Source organism: Grampus griseus (genome assembly GCF_964374135.1).
Source record: "Grampus griseus genome assembly, chromosome: 6".
Classification (NCBI taxonomy): Eukaryota; Metazoa; Chordata; class Mammalia; order Artiodactyla; family Delphinidae; genus Grampus; species Grampus griseus.
Genome location: NC_139000.1, coordinates 80,826,113 through 80,852,561, shown reverse-complemented (window position 1 = coordinate 80,852,561; position 26,449 = coordinate 80,826,113). Strand labels below are relative to the sequence as shown.

General features: G+C 40.7%; 1 protein-coding gene across 1 annotated transcript in view; it reads left to right on the top strand.

Moving 5' to 3' along the window:
- RASEF (RAS and EF-hand domain containing) overlaps window positions 1-25,984 on the top strand; it is a gene marked incomplete at its 5' end in the record, with an annotated part of 70,620 nt that extends 44,636 nt beyond the window's left edge. The window contains 11 exons of the mRNA XM_082655817.1: window positions 586-654; window positions 2,231-2,315; window positions 3,221-3,309; window positions 9,888-10,122; window positions 10,430-10,567; window positions 10,684-10,831; window positions 12,123-12,204; window positions 13,420-13,534; window positions 15,257-15,376; window positions 17,799-17,875; window positions 25,500-25,984. Coding sequence (XP_082511943.1) covers window positions 586-654; window positions 2,231-2,315; window positions 3,221-3,309; window positions 9,888-10,122; window positions 10,430-10,567; window positions 10,684-10,831; window positions 12,123-12,204; window positions 13,420-13,534; window positions 15,257-15,376; window positions 17,799-17,875; window positions 25,500-25,605 — 1,264 coding nt within the window. The 3' untranslated portion in view covers window positions 25,606-25,984. The remainder of the gene's footprint in view (window positions 1-585; window positions 655-2,230; window positions 2,316-3,220; window positions 3,310-9,887; window positions 10,123-10,429; window positions 10,568-10,683; window positions 10,832-12,122; window positions 12,205-13,419; window positions 13,535-15,256; window positions 15,377-17,798; window positions 17,876-25,499) is intronic.
- Window positions 25,985-26,449: the final 465 nt, after the last annotated feature.

Here is a 26,449-nt window from a genome sequence, read left to right as displayed (position 1 = left end):
CTTCACAATAAAGCAACAGAGGAATTGCTGAGCGTGAGTTTACAGTGAACAGAGAAAGCCTGGTCCTGTGGATTCCACTGTGGCTTAGGGTAAGGCGGGGAGCGCAGGCAGGGCTGGGAGCACAGTGAGGAGGAGGAATCACAAGAAGGGAGAGTACAGCTGGGGCTGAAGTTGCATATGGCTTGGAATGAGCAGAGAAGAGTCAGAGGTGAGAGAATGGATTGGGTGGAAGGGACTGGTAATGTGAGTAGCTGGGGAGAGGGGACTCAGCAGAACATCAGGGGTTCAGTCCCAGTGAAGAACAGAACCAGGTCAGTGGGCTGGGGTGGAGGAGCTGGTGGGTGCAGGGAGGGGGATGGGGGGAGCAGAGCCTTGCTAGAGGAAGCAGAGGCGTGGGTGTGCTTGTGGGTCACAGGAGAGGAGGCTGCTGATGTCTCAGAGGAACCAGGCAGCAGCACAGAGAGAAGACCACGGTCAAGGACACAGGCCTTCGGAAAAGGCGGAAAGAGGGTCTGGGAGGGTAGGTGTCGGTAAGGCAGGACTGAACACCTAATCCGCATTCAAACATAAAATATAATTTTACAGGGATCTGGAAATAATCCGAGAGTACACAGAAGATCGAAATAGTCTTGAGAGGCAAATTGAAATACTCCAGTAAGTTCTCATATAAAGTCCTCATCACATTTACATTTAACTTATGTTTTGTTAGTAAAACAGGTGCCACATGTTACACGAGTTGCCATATATCAAAGGCTGGGTTCGCGGCTCCACGCGTGTCCCTTCTCGACACGGTGTGTTCAGCACGTCAGCTTCGCTTTCTGATGCTTCTAATCCTACATAAACTATTCAAATCCAGGGACTAGAGTATAATTCTCTAAAAGTGCTCGCAAGTCAGGTGATATGTCTGGCACGTCTTTATGATACCTTTATTTTACTGTAAAGGACAGTGGCCCTGACCTCATCAGCTTTCTCTGCAGCTCAGCACACTGAGAGGTTTCAGGCGTCTCACATAGTGCATGTCACATCACTAGGCATACACGATCATTCTTTGGCAATTTATTGTGTCTGGTTAGCAGTATATTTTTCTTTTCTTTTTTTTTTAACCTCTTGGAAATACTACACCTGCTCTGTCAAATTTGCAGCTAAGTTTTAGGAATTCCATCCTCTGAGACCTTCCCCACAAAACCTCCCCCTTTCCCACTGCCCCTTTCTCTTTTTCACCTAGGCAGTATTTTCTTCTGGTTTTAGTTCCCCCAAATGATGCCAGGTCAGATTTGACAATTTTTTTCCATCATTATGAACGCTTATTACATCTCACCTGTGACAATGATAGAGTTGATATATTACAAGAATCCTGTTAATTCATTTATTCATTCATTCAGCAGGTTTTCACTCAGCACCTTTTATGGTTCAGGTATGCCAGGAGCTGAGGATACAGTAGCAAGTAGGAGAAAAAGGCCTATCTCCTTATGGGGCTAGTCCAGGGGAAGAGGATGGAATCTGATCAATACTTACAGATGTTAGATGCCAAAGGAGCGGCAGGGGCCAAGGGGAGCTGAGTGTCTCGTAAGGGCATCCTCCTAACCAGAAAGGTCTAGGAAGCGTCTGACTTCTGAAGGACGAATAAGCCTGAAGCAGGGAGATAGTAGCCAGTCTCTACGGCAGAGACTTCATTTGATAGAAGAGGTTGCTCAGTCTCTGATAGCTTAAATGGCTGCTGTAAGGCATACAGAAAGTAAGTGCCTGACTTGGGATTTGAACCTGAGTCAACATTGGAGCCTTTAACTGGTATAAAACTGGTATAAAACTGCTGGTGGTACAGCACCATGCCACAAGAAGGATGCAGGAGTAGCCAGGAGAAAGAAGTGTGACATAACACAGCACATCCGTGCAGCGGGGATAGAGAGTAGGTGGGGCCGGCTGGCTTCAGGCCTTTAGGGAACACAGACCTGCACCAAACCTATCCAAACAATGGAGCTACCTGAAGGAGCAGTGGGTTCCACAGCATAGCTGACTCACTCCTAAAATGCCTTGAGACCTCTAAAGAGAGGTGACACACTGTTAAGTTGCACTTCTAGTAGTGAATTATGATCTCGGTTATGAGGTTTGAAGAGAAGTGGCAGAAAGATACAAGCGGTGGTAATGCCACGTTCTGAATATCACAGCCTGAAAAGAAGTGGTGACTTTCACCCCCACTAATACTTTCCTTATCTATTTATTTACTTTGTAGAACAGCTAACAGGAAACTGCATGACAGTAACGATGGCCTAAGGAGTGCCCTTGAAAACAGTTACAGCAAGTTCAACAGATCCTTGGTATGTGATAGAATTTTATAATGCATTTCATTCTTTCTCGTGGTAGTTTCATAAAAATCATATATTTTCTTAGAAGAGAACTTATAATAATGAGAAACTATTTCATATAATAAAAGGAGACATTTTCCCAACTTAAAAAATATGCCACTCCTCTGCATAAATAAATGTCTAGGTGTCAGCCAACTCTTTGTTCAATGTTCCAGAAAACCAGAGAAAGATGTATAAGGTGTGACCTGGGTCCTGGAAGAGTTTATAGTATAGTAGGGAGTTAAGATGTGCGCAGATAGCAATAATAGAAGAAAAAGTGAGATGTCTCATGGAGGTTAAAATATATATTGCCCAGTTGAGAGGAGAGAGAGGGTGCTTCTGGCTGAGGAGTTTATTTAGACCCACTGGTTTGTTCTTTCTGGTAGTGAGATCATCAGAGTGGAGGCCTTGGGCTTTAAACCCTCCTACAGAAACAAGCTAAGGCCCATTTGGAATTTTGAGGACCTTTCCCTAGACTACATGTGCCAGAAAGCCTCTTCCCCCACTTTTGGGGGTCAGCTTCAAGGTTGGGGTTCCAGTGCCACAGCTTTGGGTATGGATGAGTCAGCTACTAAGCCAAATGATGGTTTGAGAAGAGATAAATCCTCAGTCGGTATTGCAGGGTCCTGGCAAATCTGGGGAACCAAGATTCCCCTTTATGGCTTATATGGTAGGGTTTGGACTTAAGACATGATGAGGAGAGAGTACTATGGGAAGTTGTTGCAGTTTTTCCCTTGATTTCTGTGCTTTCGTTTTCTCATGTAGGATACCAAACTTTTAATTACATTAGTAAACTAGTGTGCTACAGTTTTTAAAAATGTACACAGAATTTTTACATGTAATAACAAAATATTACGTATGTATTTTATGTATTACAGCGCATAAATAATATATCACCAGGGAATACAATTTCCAGAAGCAGTCCTAAATTTAATGCTCATTCTCCTCAACCTCTGGGCTATGACAGGTATGTTAACACCTACTTACTTTTTGTTTAAATTCTGGAACAGAGTTAAAAGGAAAGTACATTTCCTTACAGGTAAATTAGAATAACAGAATATATTTGGGGCACTAATATCTGTTTTCTACTATCTTACTTTAAATTTATGAAACATGAAACATGTAACGATTAAAGTAAAAATGTTTTAGAGAGAGTAAAGTGATTCCTTTAAGATGTTATCGTGACTTGGTTTTATGTATGCTTACCCTTACCTCATGCCTATTAAGTCTTGTTTCTTAGAAGTGCCCTCAGTAAGAGGTGTTTCAGGGAAGCCAGTGGAACTACCATATGTGATGTTGTGATATACGCAGTCTATGATGTTGAGACTCTTGGCACAATCTGTAAATGTTTAATAGCTCAGTATAATATTATGCAAGCTATGTTCAAGGAAAGGCAAACTTTCAAAACAAACAGAAATGTGGCAAGTAGATGTTTATGCGCTAATGTATTAAAGGAGTCACAGAGGCTTCCCAGAAGTGAGGATTTAGCTCTATTTTTAATCAAATGAAGTGAAATATTAGCCCTGCTATAACTTGAGATCTAGCAGTAAAAACTGAAAGATTACATTTGTGTACACATGTGTATACATATACATGTCCAGTGTTGCTACTTAATAGGCTAACTTGGAGTATGTCAAAGTTTGATGGTAGACGTGAGTGCATAAACTGCAGGTCTCTGGCTCTCCATTTCTGATGCCACTTTCATAATTTATTTTCCTTCCCTTTTCATTTGAGGACTTTTGGTCTAAAGAATAATGTACTTAGTATCTTGGCATTAGCAAAATGGCCACATCCCCTTTCAGGAAGGTCTGTTTCCAAGGCTTACTGGTAATCACTTTTAATAAAATTCTATCCAAGTATCAGATGTTTTTATTATTCACTGATTTGTTTAATAAAAAATTTGAATGGTTTATCTATTTGTAGGAAACTGGCTTCTCTGTTTTTGAGAAATAGATATTACTTTTTTTTAAGTTTAAAAAGGTATTATTCTTTATTTTTAAAAATTGTGATAAAATATACATAACGTAAAACTTACCATCTTCACTATATTTAAGTGTACAGTTCAGTGGCATTAAGTACATTCACATTGTTTTGCAACCGTCACCATCACCCACCTCCAGAACATTTTTCTTTTTTCTTTTTTTTTTCCACACACACACACACACACACACACACTGTATTTTATTTTTACAATAGATAAATAAACTGACACCAGGCATTGTACATGGATGACCACAACAGAAGCAACAATGATTGCACTTACGAAACACACTCATACTATGTCATAATATTGACATTCAGTCCAGTAATCCTCCACTGTAACAGCTCCTTTACTTTGCAATGAAAATTGATTTGTATATTTTTTGCCTCTGGGACCTTGTGGGATTTTTTTTTTATTCAAACAGAAAGTCACAAAAATTATAATCATCCTCATCAGTTCACTCAGTCCCATGTAATTAATTTTTTTTCATCTTGATCTTTTGTTAGCACTTTTATGAATTCATCAGTTTTCCATTAGAGTTCTGAAAATGCTTCTTCATTCAGTTCAGCAGTATAGTTAGTTACCAGAAACCTGTACTTGTCAGAGTCTTTTCCATGAATTTCTTGAAGATGAAACCCTTCTATAGGAACATTTTTGCAAAAGCATCAGGGTACACCCAGAACTGTCTGTAAATGACAAAAGACTTAAAAATGACCACGGTTAAAGATTTGATGAAAGTTCATAATAATGCAATTGACAAGGAAATTTAGTTATTTCTGAGATATACATTTTAAGGTAATAACTAGAATTATGACTTATAACATTATACCAGAACGTATAAGAGTTTTAGAAATTTCATGTAATGTCTGAAACATTTATATTAACATATTTCCATACAAATAACCCAAAGAGAGTTTAGCATTAGTTGTTTTTTTGTTTTTTTATACTGCAGGTTCTTATTAGTCATCAATTTTATACACATCAGTGTATACATGTCAATCCCAATCGCCCAATTCAGCACATCACCATCCTCACCCCACCGCGGTTTTCCCCCCATGGTGTCCATACGTTTGTTCTCTACATCTGTGTCTCAACTTCTGCCCTGCAAACCGGTTCATCTGTACCATTTTTCTAAGTTCCACATACATGCATTAATATACAATATTTGTTTTTCTCTTTCTGACTTACTTCACTCTGTATGACAGTCTTTAGATCCATCCACATCTCAACAAATGACTCAATTTCGTTCCTTTTTATGGCTGAGTAATATTCCATTGTATATATGTACCACAACTTCTTTATCCATTCGTCTGTCGATGGGCATTTAAGTTGCCTCCATGACCTGGCTGTTGTAAATAGTGCTGCAATGAATATTGGGGTGCATGCGTCTTTTTGAATTATGGTTTTCTCTGGGTATATGCCCAGTAGTGGGATTGCTGGATCATATGGTAATTCTATTTTTAGTTTTTTAAGGAACCCCCATAGGTTCCTTAATCACTTATGAATATAGATGCAAAAATCCTCAACAAAATATTAGCAAACCAAATCCAACAATACATTAAAAGGATCATACATCATGATCAAGTGGAATTTATCCCAGGGATGCAAGGATTTTTCAATATCAATGTGATGCACCACATTAACAAACTGAAGAATAAAAACCATATGATCAGCTCAGTAGATGCAGAAAAAGCTTTTGACAAAATTCAACATCCACTAATGATTTAAAAAACTCTCCAGAAAGTGGGCATAGAGGGAACATACCTCAACATAATAAAGGCCATATATGACAAACCCACAGCTAACATCATTTACTCAAAGGTGAAAAAGTGAAAGCATTTCCTCTAAGATCAGGAACGAGACAAGGATGCCCACTCTTGCCACTTTTATTCAGCATTGTTTTGGAAGTCCTAGCCACAGCAATCAGAGAAGAGAAAGAAACAGAAAGAATCCAAATTGGAAAGGAAGAAGTGAAACTGTCACTATTTGCAGATGGCATGATACTATACATAGAAAATCCTAAAGATGCCACCAGAAGACTACTAGAGCTCATCAATGAATTTGGTAAAGTTGCAGGATACAAGATTAATATACAGAAATCTGTTGCATTTTTATACACTAAGAGTGAACTACCAGCAAGAGAAATTAAGGAAACAGTCCCATTTACCACCTCATCAAAAAGAATAAAATACCTAGGAATAAACCTACCAAAGAAGGTAAAAGACCTGTTCTTGGAAAACTATAAGACACTGAAGAAAGAAACTGAATATGACACAAACATATGGAAAGATATACTATGTTCTTGGATTGGAAGAATCATATTGTTAAAATGACCATACTGCCCAAGGCAATCTACAGAGTCAATGCAATCCCTAACAATGTAATCACTAACAAAATACCAAAGGCATTTTTCTAGAACAAATAATTTTAACATTTGTATGGAAACACAAAGGACCCTGAATAGCCAAAATCATGTTGAGAAAGAAGAACAGAGCTGGAGGAATCATGCTCCCTGACTTCAGACTATGTTACAAAGCTACAGTCATCAAAATAGTGTGGTGCTGACACAAAAACAGACACATAGATCATTGGAACAGGATAGAGAGTCCAGAAGTAAACCCACACACTTATGGTCAATAAATCTATTACAAGGAGGCAAGAATATACAATGGAGAAAAGACAGTCTCTTCAGTAGCCAGTCCTGGGAAAACTAGACAGCTACATGTAAAACAATGAAATTAGAACATTCTCTAACAATGTATGCAAAAATAAACTCAAAATGGATTAAAAATCTAAGTGTAAGATCAGATACCATAAAACACGTAGAGGAAAATGTAGGCAAAACATTCTTTAATATAAATCATAGGAATATTCTTTGGATCCATCTCCTAAAACAAAGGAAATAAAAGCAAAAATTAACAAATGGGACCTAATTAAACTTATGAGCTTTTGCACAGCAAAGGAAATTATCAACAGATCAAAAAGACAACCCACTGAATGGCAGAAAATATTTGGAAATGTATGACCAACAAGGGGTTAATATTCAACATATATAAACAGCTTACATAACCAAACATCAAAAAAACGAACAGCCGAATTAAAAAATGGGCAGAAGAACTGAATAGACATTTCTCTAAAGAGGTTGCTGATGGCCAACAGGCACTTGAGAAGATGCTCAACATCGCTAATCATCAGGGAAATGCCAATCAAAACCACAGTAAGATATCACCTCACACCTGTCAGGTGCTATCATCAAAAAGATGATATCATCAAAAAGAACACAAATAACGAATGTTGGCGAGGATGTGGAAAAAAGGGAATCCTCATACACTGTTAGTGGGAATGTAAATTGGTGCAGCCACTGTGGAAAACAGTATGAAGTTTTCTCAAAAAACTAACAATGGAATTACCATATGACCCAGCAATTCCACTTCTGGATATATATCTGAAAAAAACAAAAACACTAATTCTAAAAGATGCATGCAGCCCAGCGTTCATAGTAGCATTACAATAGCCAAGATATGGAAGCAACCTAAGTGTCCATCAACAGATGAATGGATAAAGAAGATGTAGTATATATATACAATGAAATACAACTCAGCCATAAAAACTAATGAAATTTTGCCATTTGCAGCAACATGGATGGACTTGGAGGGCGTTATGCTAAATGAAATAAGTGAGACAGAGAAAGACAAATACTGTATGATATCTCTTATATATGGACTCTAAAAAATACAACAAACTAGTGAACATAACAAAAAAGAAGCAGACTCACAGATACAGAGAACAAACTAGTAGTTACTAGTGGGGAGGGAGGAAGGGGCAATATAGGGGTAGGGCAGTAAGAGGTACAAACTATTAGGTATAAAGTAAGCTACAAGGATATATTGTACAATGTGGGGAATATAACCAATATTTTTTAATAACTGTAAATGGAGTATAACCTTTAAAAATTGTGAATCACTATATTGTATACCTATAATTTATATAATAGTGTACATCAACTATACTTCAGTTAAAATTTTTTTAATTAAAAGCATCTTGTAAATTTAATTTTATTGCTTTTGTGGCCTTATTGGATTTTAAGTTGTATATTTGTTTTAGTTTTGAGTTTTTTCTAAGAACTCTAACAAAAATATAACTTGTTTTGTATTTTTACATATTTAATTGTAATTAAAATATTCTTCAGGCAGATAATAGTTTACTTTTAAAAGGGTATGTATATAAGTTGAGTTTGAGAAAGTCTGATCTATACCTATATTTTTTATTTAGATCTATATTTTTATGGAGGTGATTTTTCAATCAGGATGTTTTTCTCTTTCATTCCTTATCAAAAATATGAATAGGTTAGGGCTTCCCTGGTGGCGCAGTGGTTGAGAGTCCGCCTGCCGATGCAGGGGACACGGGTTTGTGCCCTGGTCCAGGAAGATCCCACATGCCGCGGAGCGGCTGGGCCCGTGAGCCATGGCTGCTGAGCCTGCGCGTCTGGAGCCTGTGCTCCGCGACGGGAGAGCCCACAACAGTGAGAGGCCCGTGTACCGCTAAAAAAAAAAAAAAAAAAGATTACCCTCTCTTTTCTAAGAACATTCATCTCTTATTATTTCTCCTATCTGGAGACCTATATACCCTGCCCATTTCCTCTTTCTGATGACATCATGTAGGCCAAGTGGCTAGGATGGTGCCCAATGTGTAGTAGGAACTAAGTAAGTTGTAACCCTTGTTTTATTTCAGTATAAACTTAGATACTTATGGGAATCAAATGGAAAAGCAAAAGTAAATGAGGCAATTAACATTTATAAAATGCTGGAGTTTCCCAAGTGGAAAGATCCACAGAAGTCAGGAGTTCTAGCCTTTGTATGGGGCATCTCCCTATGAAACCTCTCCCATAGGGGTCTTTGAGACATGTCCACACTTAGTGGCAGAAAATTCATCTTGTATGCCAGACCATTCCAGGGCCACACATTTCTGACTGCCTGGCATTTTTCACCATGTCAATTACAGACGTGATTCCCAGAAAAGTTTACCAGTTGGCCCTGAGAGAATATAGTCTTCCTGTGTCAGCTCTTCAAATATTTGAGGAGAGAAACCATTACAACTTAAGCCGAGTGCACTGAAACATTTCTCAGACTGGAGGGTTTAAAGGCTCAGGTCATAATAGAGGTATTATCCAGAAATGGACATGCTGTTCAAAATATGGTCTGACCACATTAGAATAAAAAGGTTCAGATGTTCTGTGTACATTTTTCTTAACACAACTTGAGATTACATTTACATCCTGGGCATTCTGATTCTTTTTGTATCAGGAAATAAAGGTGATTTTTTAAAAATAGCTTCCTTTATTAAATGTTTGATTTAAGTGTCTTTATCTTAATTGATTGTTGCATAGAATGAACTATTGCTCTGAGCATTTTATTTCCCCTGTTGCTTAATCATGGAATACACTGAGGCTCTTGGCAAGAATGAGAATATCGGTCTTTTTGATTCTGTTGCTGTCTGATTCCATTGCTGTGTCATCTTGAGCATCGCCGGCCCTCAGGTACAGCAGTCCTCTCCTTTGTCACCAGGTCATCCCGCTCTTCCTACATGGATGAGGACTGTGACTCTCTGGCCCTCTGTGATCCCATGCAGAGGATAAACTGTGACATTGACAGCCTGCCTGAGAGCTGCTTCGACAGCGGCTTGTCTACCCTGAGAGATTTCAATGAGTATGACTCGGAGGTGGAGTACAAGCACCAGAGGGGATTCCAGAGGTCACACGGCACACAGGAGAGCTCTGGGGGTGATGCTTCAGACACAGACGTAAGCCCCAAAGTCATTTCTCTCCTAGGCCTGATCTTCCATAGAAATACGTATCTCACCCCGTTTGACCTTTATCTGTCATGGGCATTGTTTTAAAGGTTATACATGTGAAACATAGTTGGGAAAATGTTTCTCCCTATCAAGTTAGGGAAAACTCTCACAGATTCCGTTTTGCAGCCACTCTGTTCCATAATAGCATTGACTGTTGATTCAGCAGCATATTTTTCTTCTTTTTATTTCATGATGTATATGTGTAATGAAAGACTTTGGTTTTTAACGGCTGACTTTAAAAAAAAAAAAAAAACAGGTTCCTGATATCAGGGATGAAGAGACGTATGGCTCAGAAGGCGTGGCTTCCATCCTGGACTGGAAGCCGCAGGAGTCTGCTAGTGAAGGCAGTGTCATCAGCTCCTTGAGGAAGCCCATCTCAGCACTTGCACCACAGGTAGGCGGTTTCAGAGACACTTTTATTCATGAACACTGTTCATCTTCATGCCATGTAACTTACTAGGAAGAAAGCTGGCACTACCTTTGTCACTCACTGTGGCTTCCTTCCCCTAGACAGACATGGTGGATGATAACCATAACTCTTCCAGCTCACAGAAGGCTTACAAGATTGTGCTGGCTGGGGACGCTGCAGTAGGAAAGTCAAGTTTGCTCATGAGACTTTGCAAGAATGAATTTCGAGGAAACACAAGTGCCACCCTGGGTACAGTTCCTTTTTCAGTGGATAATGGGAAAATGACCTTCTTTAGGTTGATTTCTATTTTTGTTAGGGATTATATACAGACACACAGATCTCTCTCTTTCTCTCTGTATAATATGTATATAGGTAGAGGTGTGTGTGTGTGCACACGCACTTGCACACACACGTGTCCTTCTCTATAGAATAGCCCTCTGTTTTGGCTAAGGCCTAAGTTTGGGAGAGGAAGACTAGCAAAGGACTGAGGTATCTGCTTACCCAGTGAGATCAACCAAAGTTTAGAGCCAGAGATGACAGATTCATTTATTCAGCAAGCATATCCTGAGTCCTGCTGTGAGCCGCATACTGTTATAGGCACTACGGATACACAGTAAACAAAGTCGACTAAATCCCTGGATGAAAAACACATTTTAAAACATGAGATTGGGGAGAGGTGCACTTTTACACAGGGTGCCCAGGGAAAGCCTTTCTGATCAGGTGTCATTTGATGTTGATAAAGTGAGCTTACCGATAGCCAGTTTGGCATTAAGGTCAAAATCATAGCCAGGTGTATGTTCCCTCCCCTCCTTCACAACGGAATACATGAGTAATACCTCTCAGAACAAGGAAAAAATAGTGTCCTCATTTCCCAAATTTGCACAGTAATCAGTAAAAGGAATTGAAAGAAGATATGCAAATTATCATTTACTTTTCTTCCTTATCTAAAGAGTTCTTATTTTGATAACCAGAAACCTTAGAACAGATTACCTTCTTCACAATGGATGTCTTTCTAAATTTATGGTTCTCTGTTACACCTTTCAAGATAACAAAGCTGAAGGTTCACTTCAATTTGATTCATAAAAAGCCTACAATATTTGGTTCAGTTCCTAGAGAGCCTGGCATATATATACATCGTATACATGTACTTATATATATATATATATATACACACACATATATACATACACACATGTATGTACCTGTATATATACATAGGCACATTTATGTGCATGCACACACACAGATATAACTGAGTCCATCTAATTATGTGGACACATAAAACATAGATTTTCCTTTTGTCCATAGATTAAATCCTTCCCCAAGTCAGCCAACCTGCAATAAGCATCTGCACGCACTTGTGTGGTCTGACTTATAATTAGTATGGAAGGTCACTGTCCTTGAAGGCCAGGTTCATTCCTCTCCGTCTTGCCAAACTTTGGCTTATTGGCTTTTGTCTCATCCTAAAGAGGGCTTGAAAGTAAATACCAATGGAATTATTTACATCGTGTTCTCCATGTTCTCTTATATTCCTTTTCAGGAGTTGATTTTCAAATGAAAACTCTCATTGTAGACGGAGAGCGAACAGTACTGCAGCTCTGGGATACCGCTGGCCAGGAGAGGCAAGTGCTTTCCATAATACTTTGGATTCTGCTGAGTTGCACAGACAAGCCTTGTAGGATACTTGGTGGGTTTTGTACTCATATAATTCTGATCGAGCACGTTAGAATTTCAAGAATGCTTGTTTTTTTCCACATCCTTTCCTCCTTCGCTGATCCATCAGTCGTGTGAAGAGGATCTTTAAGCTTCCTTTGAATTGGTGAGCCACTGATAAAAAGAGAATGCCCTATCCTAAGGAGAAAATTTCGGTGAGGCGGCATTCCTGAACGTGGCAACAGTGTGAGGAGCTGCATAGCTGGGGCACCACAGAAGATGGAGAGGAGGACCTGTCAGTTCCCCGGTTCAAGGGCAGGGACACAGACCATTGATAAATAGCAGACTCGCATCTGGCCACAGACAGTACCCTGTCTTTCTTTCACTGCTGATGGCCAGAGCATCAAGCATAGGTTTTAATCATATCTAACTCTTAGGGAACAGACTGTATCGATTGTGCACCAAACAAGTACGGGGGTACCTGCCGACCTCTGTAACCAGGCACCATTCAGGGTGTTCAGATTCAACGGTGAACAGGTGGACACAGACACCTGCCCACATGGAGCTCATATTTTCTAGCAGCATTTGAAAGATATGTGTGGTTAACATAGCTATTTAAGATCCTGTAAGATACTGCACTTGGTTTAGGACAGATAGGGTGAGGTGCGCTCTTCCCCTGGTGAGCCCCCAACACCCTGTGTGTGTGTCCTGTGGTGTTCCACATGGTTAGTTCTTCTACCACCCACCCACAATACTCCCTACCCACCAGCCAAAAAATAATTTTTCTCTGATGTGCCTCTCCTTCCATCCTTCACACACACCCTTCTGTGTCCCACAGCTGGGTTCTGGTAGTGTGTTGCTGAGGCTGAAATTTTTAGAAATTACGATCTCAACCTTGTCCTGGCTATGCTCTGGGGTATGTAGACTTTCTTGGGATTATTTGGTGGAGAAAATGATTGGCTTTTCTAAATCACTAGCCCAGATTCTTATTCTGTTACCTTTCACCAGGTCATTCTAGGCCTCGGGGATGACTATTTCACAGTAATAGGTTGCCATTAGATTCTCCTCAATTGGGGCTTGTTTTAAAAGGTGAGGGAAAAAAGTGAGCATAAAGACGATGAAGAATGAGGCAGCACCAAACTGACTGACTGATTAGAACAATTACGTGCTATTCTCTTTTCCAGATTCAGAAGTATTGCCAAGTCTTATTTCAGAAGAGCAGATGGTGTTTTGCTGCTGTATGACGTTACGTGTGAGAAAAGCTTTCTTAATGTACGAGAATGGGTAGATATGATTGAGGTAAGAATTCAAAACAGAGAACCAAAAAATTACATAGGAGAGCTACAGGCTGTCTCGGGAAATGCTGTTTCTCTTCTTTGTCAAAACGAACTCAATTACAAGCCACTGATCCAGGCTCTCAGGAAGAAGTGGATGTGAGAAGTGGGGTTCCCAATGGCACTTGGCAGTACTGGTCTCCTCCTCAGTAGCTGGGCAAGTTCCCACAGAGCTAAGGACACTACTAAAGTGAGCTTCTGGGGTGGGGAAGGGGGGCGGGGAACTCCTGAGTTTTCTTTTTTTTTTTTTTTTTTTTTGCGGTAAGCAGGCCTCTCACTGCTGTGGCCTCTCCTGCTGCGGAGCACAGGCTCCGGACGCCCAGGCTCAGCAGCCATGGCTCACGGGCCCAGCCACTCCGCGGCACGTGGGATCTTCCCGGACCGGACCGTGTCCCCTGCATCGGCAGGCGGACTCTCAACCACTGCGCCACCAGGGAAGCCCTGTCTTCATTTTTAAAGGATGGTTTTTCTGACTCTATAATTATTTGCTGACTTTGTTATACAGCAGAAACTAACACAACATTGTAAAGCAATTATACTCCAATAAAGATGTTAAAAAAAAAAAAGAATCCATACCTAGACACATCATGGTTGAATTGCTAAAAGTCAAAACAAAGAGAAAATGTTGAAAGCAAGAGGAAAATCACTCATTGTGTACAGAGGAACCACAATACAATAATGACATCAGAAACGAGTCCAAAAGGCAGTGAAGTGGCATAATTTCATTGTTTTTGAGGCTCATTTCTTGATGCTGTATCAGGTGTGGTACCAAAGTGGATGAGCGCCTGGATGTTTTTAGGCACCACGAAGAGTCATTTCTCAGTGAGGGCTGCTGCTTCGCTTGTTTAGGAGCTATAAACCTGTTTTTCTAGTCAGGTTGTCTTCTATTCTCATAGCCTGCTCAGGGGGATGTGTCCTTACTGCCCCCTTCGTTTTACAGATAGGGAAATGGAGGCAGAAACAGGAAGAGACTGCCTGATTTCATGCAGCCGGCGAGTGGCCAGGTGGTGGGAGGGACAGAGTCTCAAACTTAACTCTGCCTCTCACATCTTACATTCTGCCAGCCAGCTCCTCTATGAATGCCGGGACAGACAGTGCAACAGTATGCATATGCTGATTTGGGGAGCATTATCCTGAGAATCTGTTAGTTTGAATGACTGCTCCTTGGCTCTTCACAAGAAAAGTGCTGACATTTAGGGCCTTCTGATTTTGCTTTTGTTGTAAGCCAGATAGCAGCAAGTGTGGAACTCTGAGACTCCATTTTTGTCCCATTACAGCTGAGGGAATATTTGTGTGTTTTGTACCTGCGATAATGAAGTTGACTTGTAATCACCACTGTTTGAGTGAAAATTATAGAAAATTATGTGGGCACTACAGCCAAATGTAATTCTGGGGTCGCGCCTCTTGAGTTTGGTATTAGTTTGTATAGTGGCAAGGGTGATGGAGTCAGTTTGGACCACCCCTGGCCCTTACAACATCTTATTTAACCTCTCTGAATTTCAGTGTTCTGATCTGGAAATGGGAGAAGGTTTGGCTCCTTTTAGAGATATTTTGAGGTTTAAAGATATTGTCTGTACATCATGTGGCATATAAGGGGCATTCAGAAAGGGTAGCTGTTGTCATCATCAACCTCATAACTTGCCCAATGTTTCATGTATGCACAATTTCTTTCTTTTCTTCATGGTAGGATGCAGCCCATAACAGCATTCCTATCATGTTGGTAGGAAACAAGGCTGATCTTCGTGATGCTGCTGAAACGGAAGGACAAAAATGTGTCCCAGGGTACTTTGGAGAAAAACTGGCCATGGTAAGAGTAAGAGTGGGTCCAAATTGGGAGGGACCTTTCACTTCTGTCTACATTTGCTGAAGAGGCTGTTTGACAAACTCCACTCTGTTTGATAAGTCTTCTGTCCCTATACAGGCAGAACTCCCAGTGGCCCCTCTCCGTCCCATGAATGTAAATAATTATTCCAAGAGTTAATCCCTTGTGGAGGTAAAACAATCACATGATCATTTTCCCCCACTGAGTACCAGTGAGAAAGAGGATGCAAAATTATTGTGTCTTCCTCCTCACTCTTCCCCAGTTCCTGGAATCCTTCTCTAGTCCTGGAACCTAGGTAGAGGAAGAAGAATGGGTGTCCTGTTTTGAAAAGATGGGTTTGGTTCCAGAGGGTCACTGTGCCAAGGGGCAGCAGATGGTGCAGTGTGTCATCTGGGTAAAGGGGTGAAGAGAATTGGAAGACTCATTCTTTCCTCTACGATTTGTAGTCAGTTGGAATAGTATAAAATTATTTTTGGCTATGCATTTGTACAAAGGATGGACCTCATTTCTGTCCAGACTATTACTGTGGGTAGTGTTTATTCTCTCATTATTATCATTGGGTCAGAATGCTATGTGGCCCTCTTATGACTTGTCTTACCCAAATAAGGAACCAGATGCTCCTTAGGTCAAATGTGAAGTTCTTATCATAACAGTCCGATCTGACATCGCTATCATTGTTGTCTGTCATCAGCTTGAAAGGACTGCTCTATAACATATACATGTGAACTTTAAAAAGAAGTTTCCATTCCACTATTCTAAGTTGGAATTGTTTCTTGTTTTAAATTTTAGAACTGTGAGCCAAATATGATAAACATCAAAACTAGGCAGTGAAATATAGAAGAGATCCATTCAACACATATTTAATTGTATCCACCATGTGAAAAAGCACTTCATTGTGAGCCGAGCAAAGGGTAGAGAACAAAGGAAACCGTCCTTGTCCTCACGTAGTTTACTGTCTGGGGAAGACAGATGTTAAACCCACGAAATCCACATATTCCCCTAGAGAGCTCATAATTCCTGGCCACATGCCAATTTTATTCCCTCCCCCCAGTTTCTCAGATTTCCCAAGGTTTGCTTATTTATTATGCACCTCATGTCCTCCACCCTCCTGCATCCTCAAAGGCCATCTCTATTTCACCCTATAACATCCTGGCTATGAAATTCAGCAGCAGCACTACCCATTTCTACTAGAAATACATTCATTTGGGGTATTTTTTAGATTTTCTATGGATTTGGGGGCTCATGGGTAAAGGTTTCACGGTAGTCTTTCCCCATTGTTTGGTTCTTCCTTCTCTCCCTGCTCCAGAGCACCCATCACATCTTGCCCGTATCCCACACAGGACTGTGTTGCCCACACCCAGCCCCACAGCGCACATAATTCTCCTTTCCTAAAGGAAACTGTCTCCAGCTGTTAGACAAAGACACCCAAAAATAACCTCATCATTTACATCTGCGGCAAGTGCTATGCTGGAAAAATACATGCCTCAAGAGGTTTTACAGTAGGAAGACCTAATACCAACTTTTCAGAGTTAGAAAACACTTAATCTTAACTTCAAGGGAGGATTACCTAAAAATCTAGAAGGTAGGTAAAAGTCAGCCTGGGGAAAGAGTTACTAGGGATACAGGATAACCTAGGTAGTGGTAACAGCAGGTGAAAAGGTCCTGAGGTGGGAGGAAATTTGGAGTGTTGGGGAAATAGAGGGACGGCCAGGGTAACATGAGCACTGTGAGTGAGGGAGAGTGGTGGCAGGTAAAACTGGGAGGTTGGCTGGGGCCACGTACAAGCTAGGCCTTGTCGGCCAGGTAAGCATTCCAACATTGCTTGAGAGGGATGGGAAGCATCGAAAGGTCTGAAGCAGGAGAGTGATATGATCAGTGATTGTATGTATAACCACTGGGAGGTTAAGTAATAGACTAGAAAATGTCCATTGGTTTTAGCAACACAGAGGCTGCTGAATCTTGATAGGAAAAGATGATAGATTGAAGGGGGGGTGGGATGTGTGTTAGCTGCCAGCCAAAAGGAGACATATTTTTGATGGACATTTAATTCCTAAGTGGTTACCTTAAGCTATCATTTTTCTCTCTCTCAAATTATTTGATAGAGAACATTTGGTAGTATGTGTGACACTTAGATATAAGAGCCTTAAACCATGAAATTTTGTATTGTGGGATTTTTTTTTTTTGGATGCAAAATAAAAATCTCTGACTAGGAACTGTTCCTGGAATAAGTAGGCTCAAACCTGTTTTTTTTTTTTAAAGTCTTGAAACTCAATCCAATTTCTTAACTATTAGTTTTAGCATACTCAACAGGGCAATATTTTTATTTTATTTTATTGGTTTTAAAAGCGAACATTCCAGGAAACCTAATCAAAGCCTTCATTTAATGGTATATATATGTTTTTTACAGACCTATGGGGCATTATTTTGTGAAACAAGCGCCAAAGATGGTTCGAATATAGTGGAAGCTGTTCTCCACCTTACTCGGTAAAGTTTTGCCTTATATTTGGAAAACTGGATGTAGGATTGAATTTTCACTTAGCTGTTGTATGTGTCAAATTTCTTGACCATAATGTGAATCTACATGGGAAAACACTCTTGTCTTTCAGTAGTGGCTGGAGAAACATAGTTTTTATAAAAAACTGGTATGCTGCTTGTTCACTGTGAACATTGGCAAAATACCTCTACTGCCAAACAAAGCAGGTGCATCTGAGGTGTCACTGACATTTCTTCAAAATGTGCCCACAAAGCTAATAGCTGACGTGTGTGAATCACTTCTAGGAACCAGACTTTAAACACAGGAGACTATTATGAATATAACTATCTATTATATTATGACATTTTCCAAGGTAAAGGAAAAAGAACTCAACAAAACAAACTGTATATCATGCCAGTTGGAAGCACTTTGTTTACATTATTTAACCCAGGTAATTATTAAGCTAAGGCAATGGTGTTAATAATATATAACATTTTGGGATGTGGATTAGAATGAAAATTGCATCATTGAGGAACTTGGTTTTAACTGTATTTTAATCCTTGCAGTATTCTTAGGAAATAACAATGTTTTCTGCTGGATTTACTTCTTCTGCCTAGTTTTCTGCCACAGATGAAAAAATGATTCTTTGCTGATCTAAAGGGATTCAATACGCCCCCAAAAAAGAAAGAAAAAATATAAAAATGTGCATTAACAAAATCCAGCCAATGATCCTTAATTGCTGACAAAGCAAAAACATAATTTTAGGCAAGTAGAGATTTGTGAGATCATTTGTGAGATTCTGATTTTATAAGAATCTTAACTTTAGTACAGTAAGGGGCTCCGTGCTACCTTAGCTTCAGGCAGGGAGTGCTGAATTGCTGCCTGGGCTGAGCAGGAAAGGATGCTGCAGGCCAGGTCCTCCGCATGGCTGCTGGCTTCTGCCCAGCACATTGGAGGACTGTAGTGTCAGGAAGCTCAAAGTCCAACCTTAAATCTACCCCGAACAGCTGTGGAGTCTTGACTAAGTCCCTGTCTTCCTTTAGGCATCTCTAATCTGTACAATGAGGGAAGGGGCTAAAGAAAATGATCCCTAAGGCCCCTTCTAGTTCTGACAGTCTATGATTCCATATATAATAATAGCTTGGACTCTACTGAATAACATAATCACTATTTAACGCGGAATTGTCTTGTGGGGTCATATTACAGTTAAATGACTCCAAATTGCCCCGGTCACACCCAGAGTGCAGAATCGATCCTCTTTATTATATCATAAAGATAGGAGAGCCGACGACAGCCTTTTCCCCTGGTGCTCCAGCTGGCATGTTGGGTCAGCCCAGCAGCCTCCCTGTTTACAGTGTAGCTTCTTTACTTAAAACACCTGTGTGGGGCTTCCCTGGTGGCGCAGTGGTGGAGAGTACGCCTGCCGATGCAGGGGACACGGGTTTGTGCCCCGGTCCGGGAAGATCCCACATGCCGCGGAGCGGCTGGGCCCGTGAGCCACGGCCGCTGAGCCTGTGCGTCCGGAGCCTGTGCTCTGCAATGGGAGAGGCCACAGCAGTGAGAGGCCTGCGTACCGCAAAAAAAAAAAAAAAACCTGTGTGCAGGAGCATTCTGATAACAAGGTCACTTCTTGTGAATCACTTGTCAAGGAGCTTTTTAAATTGTTGCTATTGCATTATGGGCTGGTTTGAGGCCTCTAGGTTTGTTATGTTAACAATGTGTTAAACAGGAAAATTATAAATAAACCAAACATGTAAAGACTTTAATTTGCTTTATACTGCGTCATCAGATTGCTTGTCAAAATACCCAAGTCTTAAATAAAAATGGTATCGTTTCCGCAAGTGAAATTACCACTTTAAAAAGTTTTACAGCTTTCAGAATGTTATGTATAATAGTAACTCCCCTTCAAACCATGTTATGTCATAAAACTTGAACTAGAACAGTTTATGGGTTTGCACTGTCTGAAACAGTATTTGTTTTTGAAGGAAGGCCATAAATGTTTGGTTAACAACCTGAACTCCTCTGCTTTTTCTTGGAAAACCCTGTCTATCCCAGGAAAAGTTTCTCCTAGAAATGCAGTTTCCCTGTAGGGCTGATAGACATTCATTCCAACCATTGTCCACTGGTAAGTAAATCTGCCATCACTAGAGCCACAGGCTTTAAACATTTTTCAATAGATTCAAGTACAACAGGCATTAAACTTGTCAATGGCCTAAAATTTGAGAAAAACACGAAAAGCTCGGGCTGATGTATCAGTTCAGCGCCATTGCTGAGCCCATTGGGGATAAATCTGTCCATAAGATTGAGTCATTTAAAATGCAGTTGTTAAGTACATGGCAGTTTGGGGTGAGGTAATTTAATTTTCCCAGCCTTAAATCTGTTTTAGATGTTTGGAATTATATCTTCCTGATTTCCTTAAAGTGGGAGATGCTTGCATCTTTGGTAGATTAAAGAAACTAAAGGCCAGGGGAACAATATGGGTACCTATTTTTTCTCCCTTAATATTTGCTTTCAATGTTCAGTAATGTCTGCATTATTATCATTTCTGCTCAGTATGAAAGCCCTGTAGAGATATCAGGTTATGTAAGATAGGCTGTGCAATTTAACATTAGAGAAAAAAAAGAAAACAAAATACATGACCAGGCAGCCATATGATATGTAATTTACAGAGGCCTTTTAGACTTTCCAGAAGGGAGAGATGTGAGTTGTCTTGTGAAGATGCTATGTTTACTAAACCCATTGTACAGATAAGAAAATTGAAAATTAGAATGCTTCATCAGCTTGCTCAAAGTGACACAGTACTAAATGGCAAAATTGGGACTCTTCACTACTCTGAATCTCTGGCTTGCCTTTTAAATGTTGGTAATCTCAGGATTCTATTCTGCACTCTCTTCCTCTTCCTCTTTCTCTCTCTACCTAATGTCTTCCACCACCATGGTTTCTAGAACTGTGTCTAGAAGGTGACTTCTAATTTCTGTATTTTTAACTCCCATCTTTTTTTAAAATTCCACAACTATATTCCCACCCACCAACAAATGAAAATTCCATAGGCATGACTGATCCAACATATCTAAACCCTAATGTGTTCATTTTTCTTTAAAATTGTTCCTTATTCTATACTCTGGTTCTCAGGAAACTACTAACATTATAATTGAAAAAGAGTAACCTAGAGTCAGTCTTGACTCCTTCCTCTTTCTTCATCATCTGCCTCTAGTGGGTTCTGGGGCCCTATTGATTCAGTGACCTCTCTGCAATCTTCCTTCAATCCCTCCCCGCCCCCACCCTGTTCTGCTTCAGGCTTCAAAATTTCCTACCCCGTTTAGTGCAGGAGGGACCTAAGTTTCTGCCTCAGAGTTTCTCCAGCATCAGTTCATCTTCCACCCTGTAATCAGGGTAATCTCTGTAAATAAAAATCCAATTAAGACCTTCTTGCTTGCACCCCACATTGGTGCCCTACCTACAGCATAGAGTCCAGCCTCCTTAGCAAGTGGCTAATGGTCCCCCAGAGCCCAGTTCACCTACCTTTCTATTTGCATCTCTTATCTTGCTTCCCAAATGAATGATAATCTATAGACACAGCAAACTATGCTTCCGGTCATAGCCAAGTTCTTTTATGCCTCTTTGCCTCTATACATGCTATTCCCTGCACCTGGAATCTCTCTTCCTCATTAAATGACAGTGAATTCCTATCCCACCAAGAGGTCGGCTCCACTGTGCTTGTGTGTTAGCGGCTCTCGGGGACCTGGTAATGATTTATTTAGAAGACATCTGGCTTTCTCTCAAAGCTCACTAGTTGAGAGGGACTTCCCTGGTAGTCCAGTGGTTAATACTCCATACTCCCAATTCCGGGGGCCCAGGTTCGATCCCTGATCAGGGAACTAGATCCCGCATGCCACAACTAAAGATCCTGCATGCTGCAACTAAAAACATCCCGCATGCTGCAACTAAAGATCCCCTATGCCACAAGGAAGATCCCGTGTGCCACAACTAAGACCCGGCACAGCCAAATTTAAAAAAAAAAAAAAAAAATTTACAATTAAAAAAAAAGCTCACTGGTTGAGGAGCCCAGAGTTTGGCATAAATCGGACATTTGTTGAATGACCAAATGGTCAAGATTTTGCATTTGGGAGTTTGTATTAGTTTTATATTGTCATTGTAACAGATTCCTACTAGCCTAGTGCTTTAAGCAATAAAAATAATAGTTCTGGAGGTCAGAAGTCTGAACCAAGTCTTACAGGGTGTTATGGGGTTGAACTGTGTATCCTCCTTCTTTTCCTGAGTCTTTATTTCTTATCTGTGAAGGGAAGACATTGATGCTCACCTGTTACCTGTCAGCATGTGTGTGTGTTGTGTGTATTAAATAAGGACTATGTGAAAACATGTAACATAGCATTTATTAACTAGTCTCCAGCAAGAACCAGTTACCCTTTTGTTTCCTACTCACAGTGCAGTGGTTTTCAAAGGTTAGCACATATCAGCTCCTTTTGGGGCTGTGCTGACCAGTTTAGTAGCCACTAGCCACCTGAAGTGTGGCTAATCCAAGCTGAGATGTGCTGGATGTATTAAATAAATACTGGGTTTTGAAGACAGTATAAAAATTGTATTCAGACTATACTACAAAGTTACAGTAATCAAGACAGTATGGTACTGGCACAAAAACAGAAATATAGATCAATGGAACAGGATAGAAAGCCCAGAGATAAACCCATGCACATATGGTCACCTTATCTTTGATAAAGGAGGCAGGAATGTACAGTGGAGAAAGGACAGCCTCTTCAATAAGTGGTGCTGGGAAAACTGGACAGGTACATCTAAAAGTATGAGATTAGATCACTCCCTAACACCATACACAAAAATAAGCTCAAAATGGATTAAAGACCTAAATGTAAGGCCAGAAACTATCAAACTCTTAGAGGAAAACATAGGCAGGACACTCTGTGACATAAATCACAGCAAGATCCTTTTTGACCCACCTCCTAGAGAAATGGAAATAAAAACAAAAATAAACAAATTTTTTTTATTTGACTTAATGAAACTTCAAAGCTTTTGCACAGCAAAGGAAGCCATAAACAAGACCAAAAGACAACCCTCAGAATGGGAGAAAATATTTGCAAATGAAGCAACTGACAAAGGATTAATCTCCAAAATTTATAAGCAGCTCATGCAGCTTAATAACAAAAAAACAAACAATCCAATCCAAAAATGGGCAGAAGACCTAAATAGACATTTCTCCAAAGAAGATATACAGACTGCCAACAAACACATGAAAGAATGCTCAACATCACTAATCATTAGAGAAACGCAAATCAAAACTACAATGAGATATCATCTCACACCAGTCAGAGTGGCCATCATCAAAAAATCTAGAAACAATAAATGCTGGAGAGGATGTGGAGAAAAGGGAACCCTCTTGCACTGTTGGTGGGAATGTGAATTGGTACAGCCACTGTGGAGAACAGTATGGAGGTTCCTTAAAAAACTACAAATAGAACTACCATATGACCCAGCAATCCCACTACTGGGCCTATACCCTGAGAAAATCATAATTCAAAAAGAGTCATGTACCAAAATGTTCATTGCAGCTCTATTTACAATAGCCCGGAGATGGAAACAACCTAAGTGCCCATCATTGGATGAATGGATAAAGAAGATGTGGCACATATATACAATGGAATATTACTCAGCCATACAAAGAAACGAAATTGAGCTATTTGTAATGAGGTGGATAGACCTAGAGTCTGTCATACAGAGTGAAGTAAGTCACAAAGAGAGAGACAAATACCGTATGCTAACACATATATATGGAATTTAAGAAAAAAAATGTCATGAAGAACCTAGGGGTAAGATAGGAATAAAGACACAGACCTACTAGAGAATGGACTTGAGGATGTGGGGAGGGGGAAGGGTAAGCTGTGACAAAGCGAGAGAGAGGCATGGACATATATACACTACCAAACGTAAGGTAGATCGCTAGTGGGAAGCAGCCGCATAGCACAGGGGGATCAGCTCGGTGCTTTGTGACCACCTGGAGGGGTGGGATAGGGAGGATGGGAGGGAGGGAGACGCAAGAGGGAAGAGATATGGGAACATATGTATATATATAACTGATTCATTTTGTTGTAAAGCAGAAACTAACACACCATTGTAAAGCAATTATACTCCAATAAAGATGTTTAAAAAAATTGTAAAATAGCTCATTAATATTTTTATTGGTAGCATGCTAAAATGATATTTTTGTAGTACTGAGTTAAATAATATATGTTAATAAAATTAATTTCACCTATTTCTCTTTACATTTTTTACTGTGGCTGCTAAAGAATTTTAAATTACATACGTGAATTACATTCTATTTCTATTGAACAGCGTTGCTGTGCTGGGAATATGCCAATTCCCAGGATCTACTGCTTTGTAACAAGCCACCCAAAATGTAGTCGCCTAGAACAAGACCACTTTTTATTTTTTGAAATTACCAGAAGTGACTGGATCTCACTGGAGGGTCCGTGACTGCTCTCCCTCGGGCGTCTCATGCATTTGCGGTCGTGGACACTGCTGTGGCTCGGTCTGATGTCTGCGGCCAGGGGGCTCCTCCCTGTGGCATCTCAGTCCCCTGGACCTCTCTGCTGCCCTCTCTCCAGTGAGGAACACTGGGCTTCGTAAATGGCAGCTCAAAATGGTCAGGCCTTATTAATGCCTGGCTTGGTAGTTTTAGCACACCATTTCCTCGCCATTCTATTGGTCTGAGCAGTCACAGAGCCGGTGCTGACCATGGGGGAGTGACACAAGCTTCACCACTTAATGGGGGGCACCAGACACTGACAGCGGAGGCAGAACTCTTGGGGGTTGTCTTGGGGACAAGCTGTCACACTCTCCTTACTCACAGAGTTTGCCATTCAGCTTGTCTAAGGTGGGACTTCAGGATGTGTGTATTTCACAAGCATCCCCAGGGATAGGAGACTTCCCTAGGGGGCTTTCATAAGATCATGGAGATCTTTGGTCCAGTGTTGCCTCTAGCAGTTATTTCTAAAAGAAATTTAGGAAGAGGCAAAAGGAAGACATTTTTTCTGGATTTTAACCATCTGTTGTTATCTCCACGATCTTGTATAATTACAGAATGGTTATAAAGTCAATGTTAATGTTAAGCCTTAGCTGGGGGTGGGAGCCAGGTTCCAGAGTCCTAAGGAGTGACCTGTGCGTGTGCAGACTATAAGCCATGCAAAACCACAGGAGAGAGCAAGAATAGTCTGTGTGTGTGCATGTGAGTGTGTGCACATGTGTATAGGCACCTGGGCGTGTGTGTGTGTGTGTGTGTGCGCGCGCATGCATGAGTGTGTGGCCTGGTACTGAGAATGTGAGCACTGGAGCCCACCTGTGTGGCCACTTCTCCAGCTGTGTAACCTAAGGGAAATTTCTTAACTTTTTTTTGCCTTTTTTTCCTCACATAAAATGGGGCACAACAAAATCATATAGTTGTTGTGAGGATTAAATAGGTCAACACCTACAAAGCACTTAGAACACTGTCTGGATGGCACACAGCAAGTGCTCAGCAGTGCTCTTTTATTTCCAGAGAGTTGTTTATGGTTCAGTTTTATACCTCAGTAATCTCCTTTCTCTCTGTGTCTCTCTCTCTCCCTCCAGGGAAGTGAAAAAAAGAACTGATGAGCATGACAGCAAATCCATTACCAATCTGAGTGGGACCAGTTCCAAAAAGTCAACCCAGATGAAGAATTGTTGCAATGGTTAAATCCAAAAGATCCTTGGCCCACGAAGCCTTCATTCCCAGAGTACTGAATGTCCGTGACTTATCTGCTTCCTACATGGAGTGGTACGTCCTACAGGCCCTGTCGTATGGAGAGTTACAGTGTGGGAAATCTGAACTGTGCTCTCAGGTCCCTCCAGAACCTCGGCTCTTTTTTGCTATGTTTCAATGAGTGATTTGGGCCCCCTGGTTAAATATACCTGTCTTATCCTTACAAAGTCTTAATAGATAGTGTGTAAATGTTTTTAAAGGGGTTAAAAAAAAAAAAAAAGCACATGCTCAGATCAGAGCTATAGAAGAAATTCACTGACGTAATTAGGTTCATGTGGTAAATAACCTATGACATTTACTTCCAATATTCAATACTAGCAAACTAATAAAAGGGGGTTACCATCCTAGCTTTGCTGTAAACTAGCCTTGTGGTCTCAGACGTGTTGCCAACCCACATTACATCCATTTCCTCATCTGTAAACAAGCAGCTTATAGCCTTTCAGGCCTAGGCCCTCTCAGCTCTGTAGCTCTTTTAAGGAGTGAGAAGGAGAGCATGATGGCCCACAGTTAATAAGGACTCTGCTTGTCTGTACTTTTAATTTTTATTTTTTTATTTATTTTTTTGCCATACGCGGGCCTCTCACTGTTGTGGCCTCTCCCCTTGCGGAGCACAGGCTCCGGACGCGCAGGCTCAGCGGCCATGGCTCACTGGCCCAGCCGCTCCATGGCATGTGGGATCTTCCCGGACCGGGGCACAAACCCGCGTCCCCTGCATCGGCAGGCGGACTCTCAACCACTGCGCCACCACGGAAGCCCTGTCTGTACTTTTAAAATATTG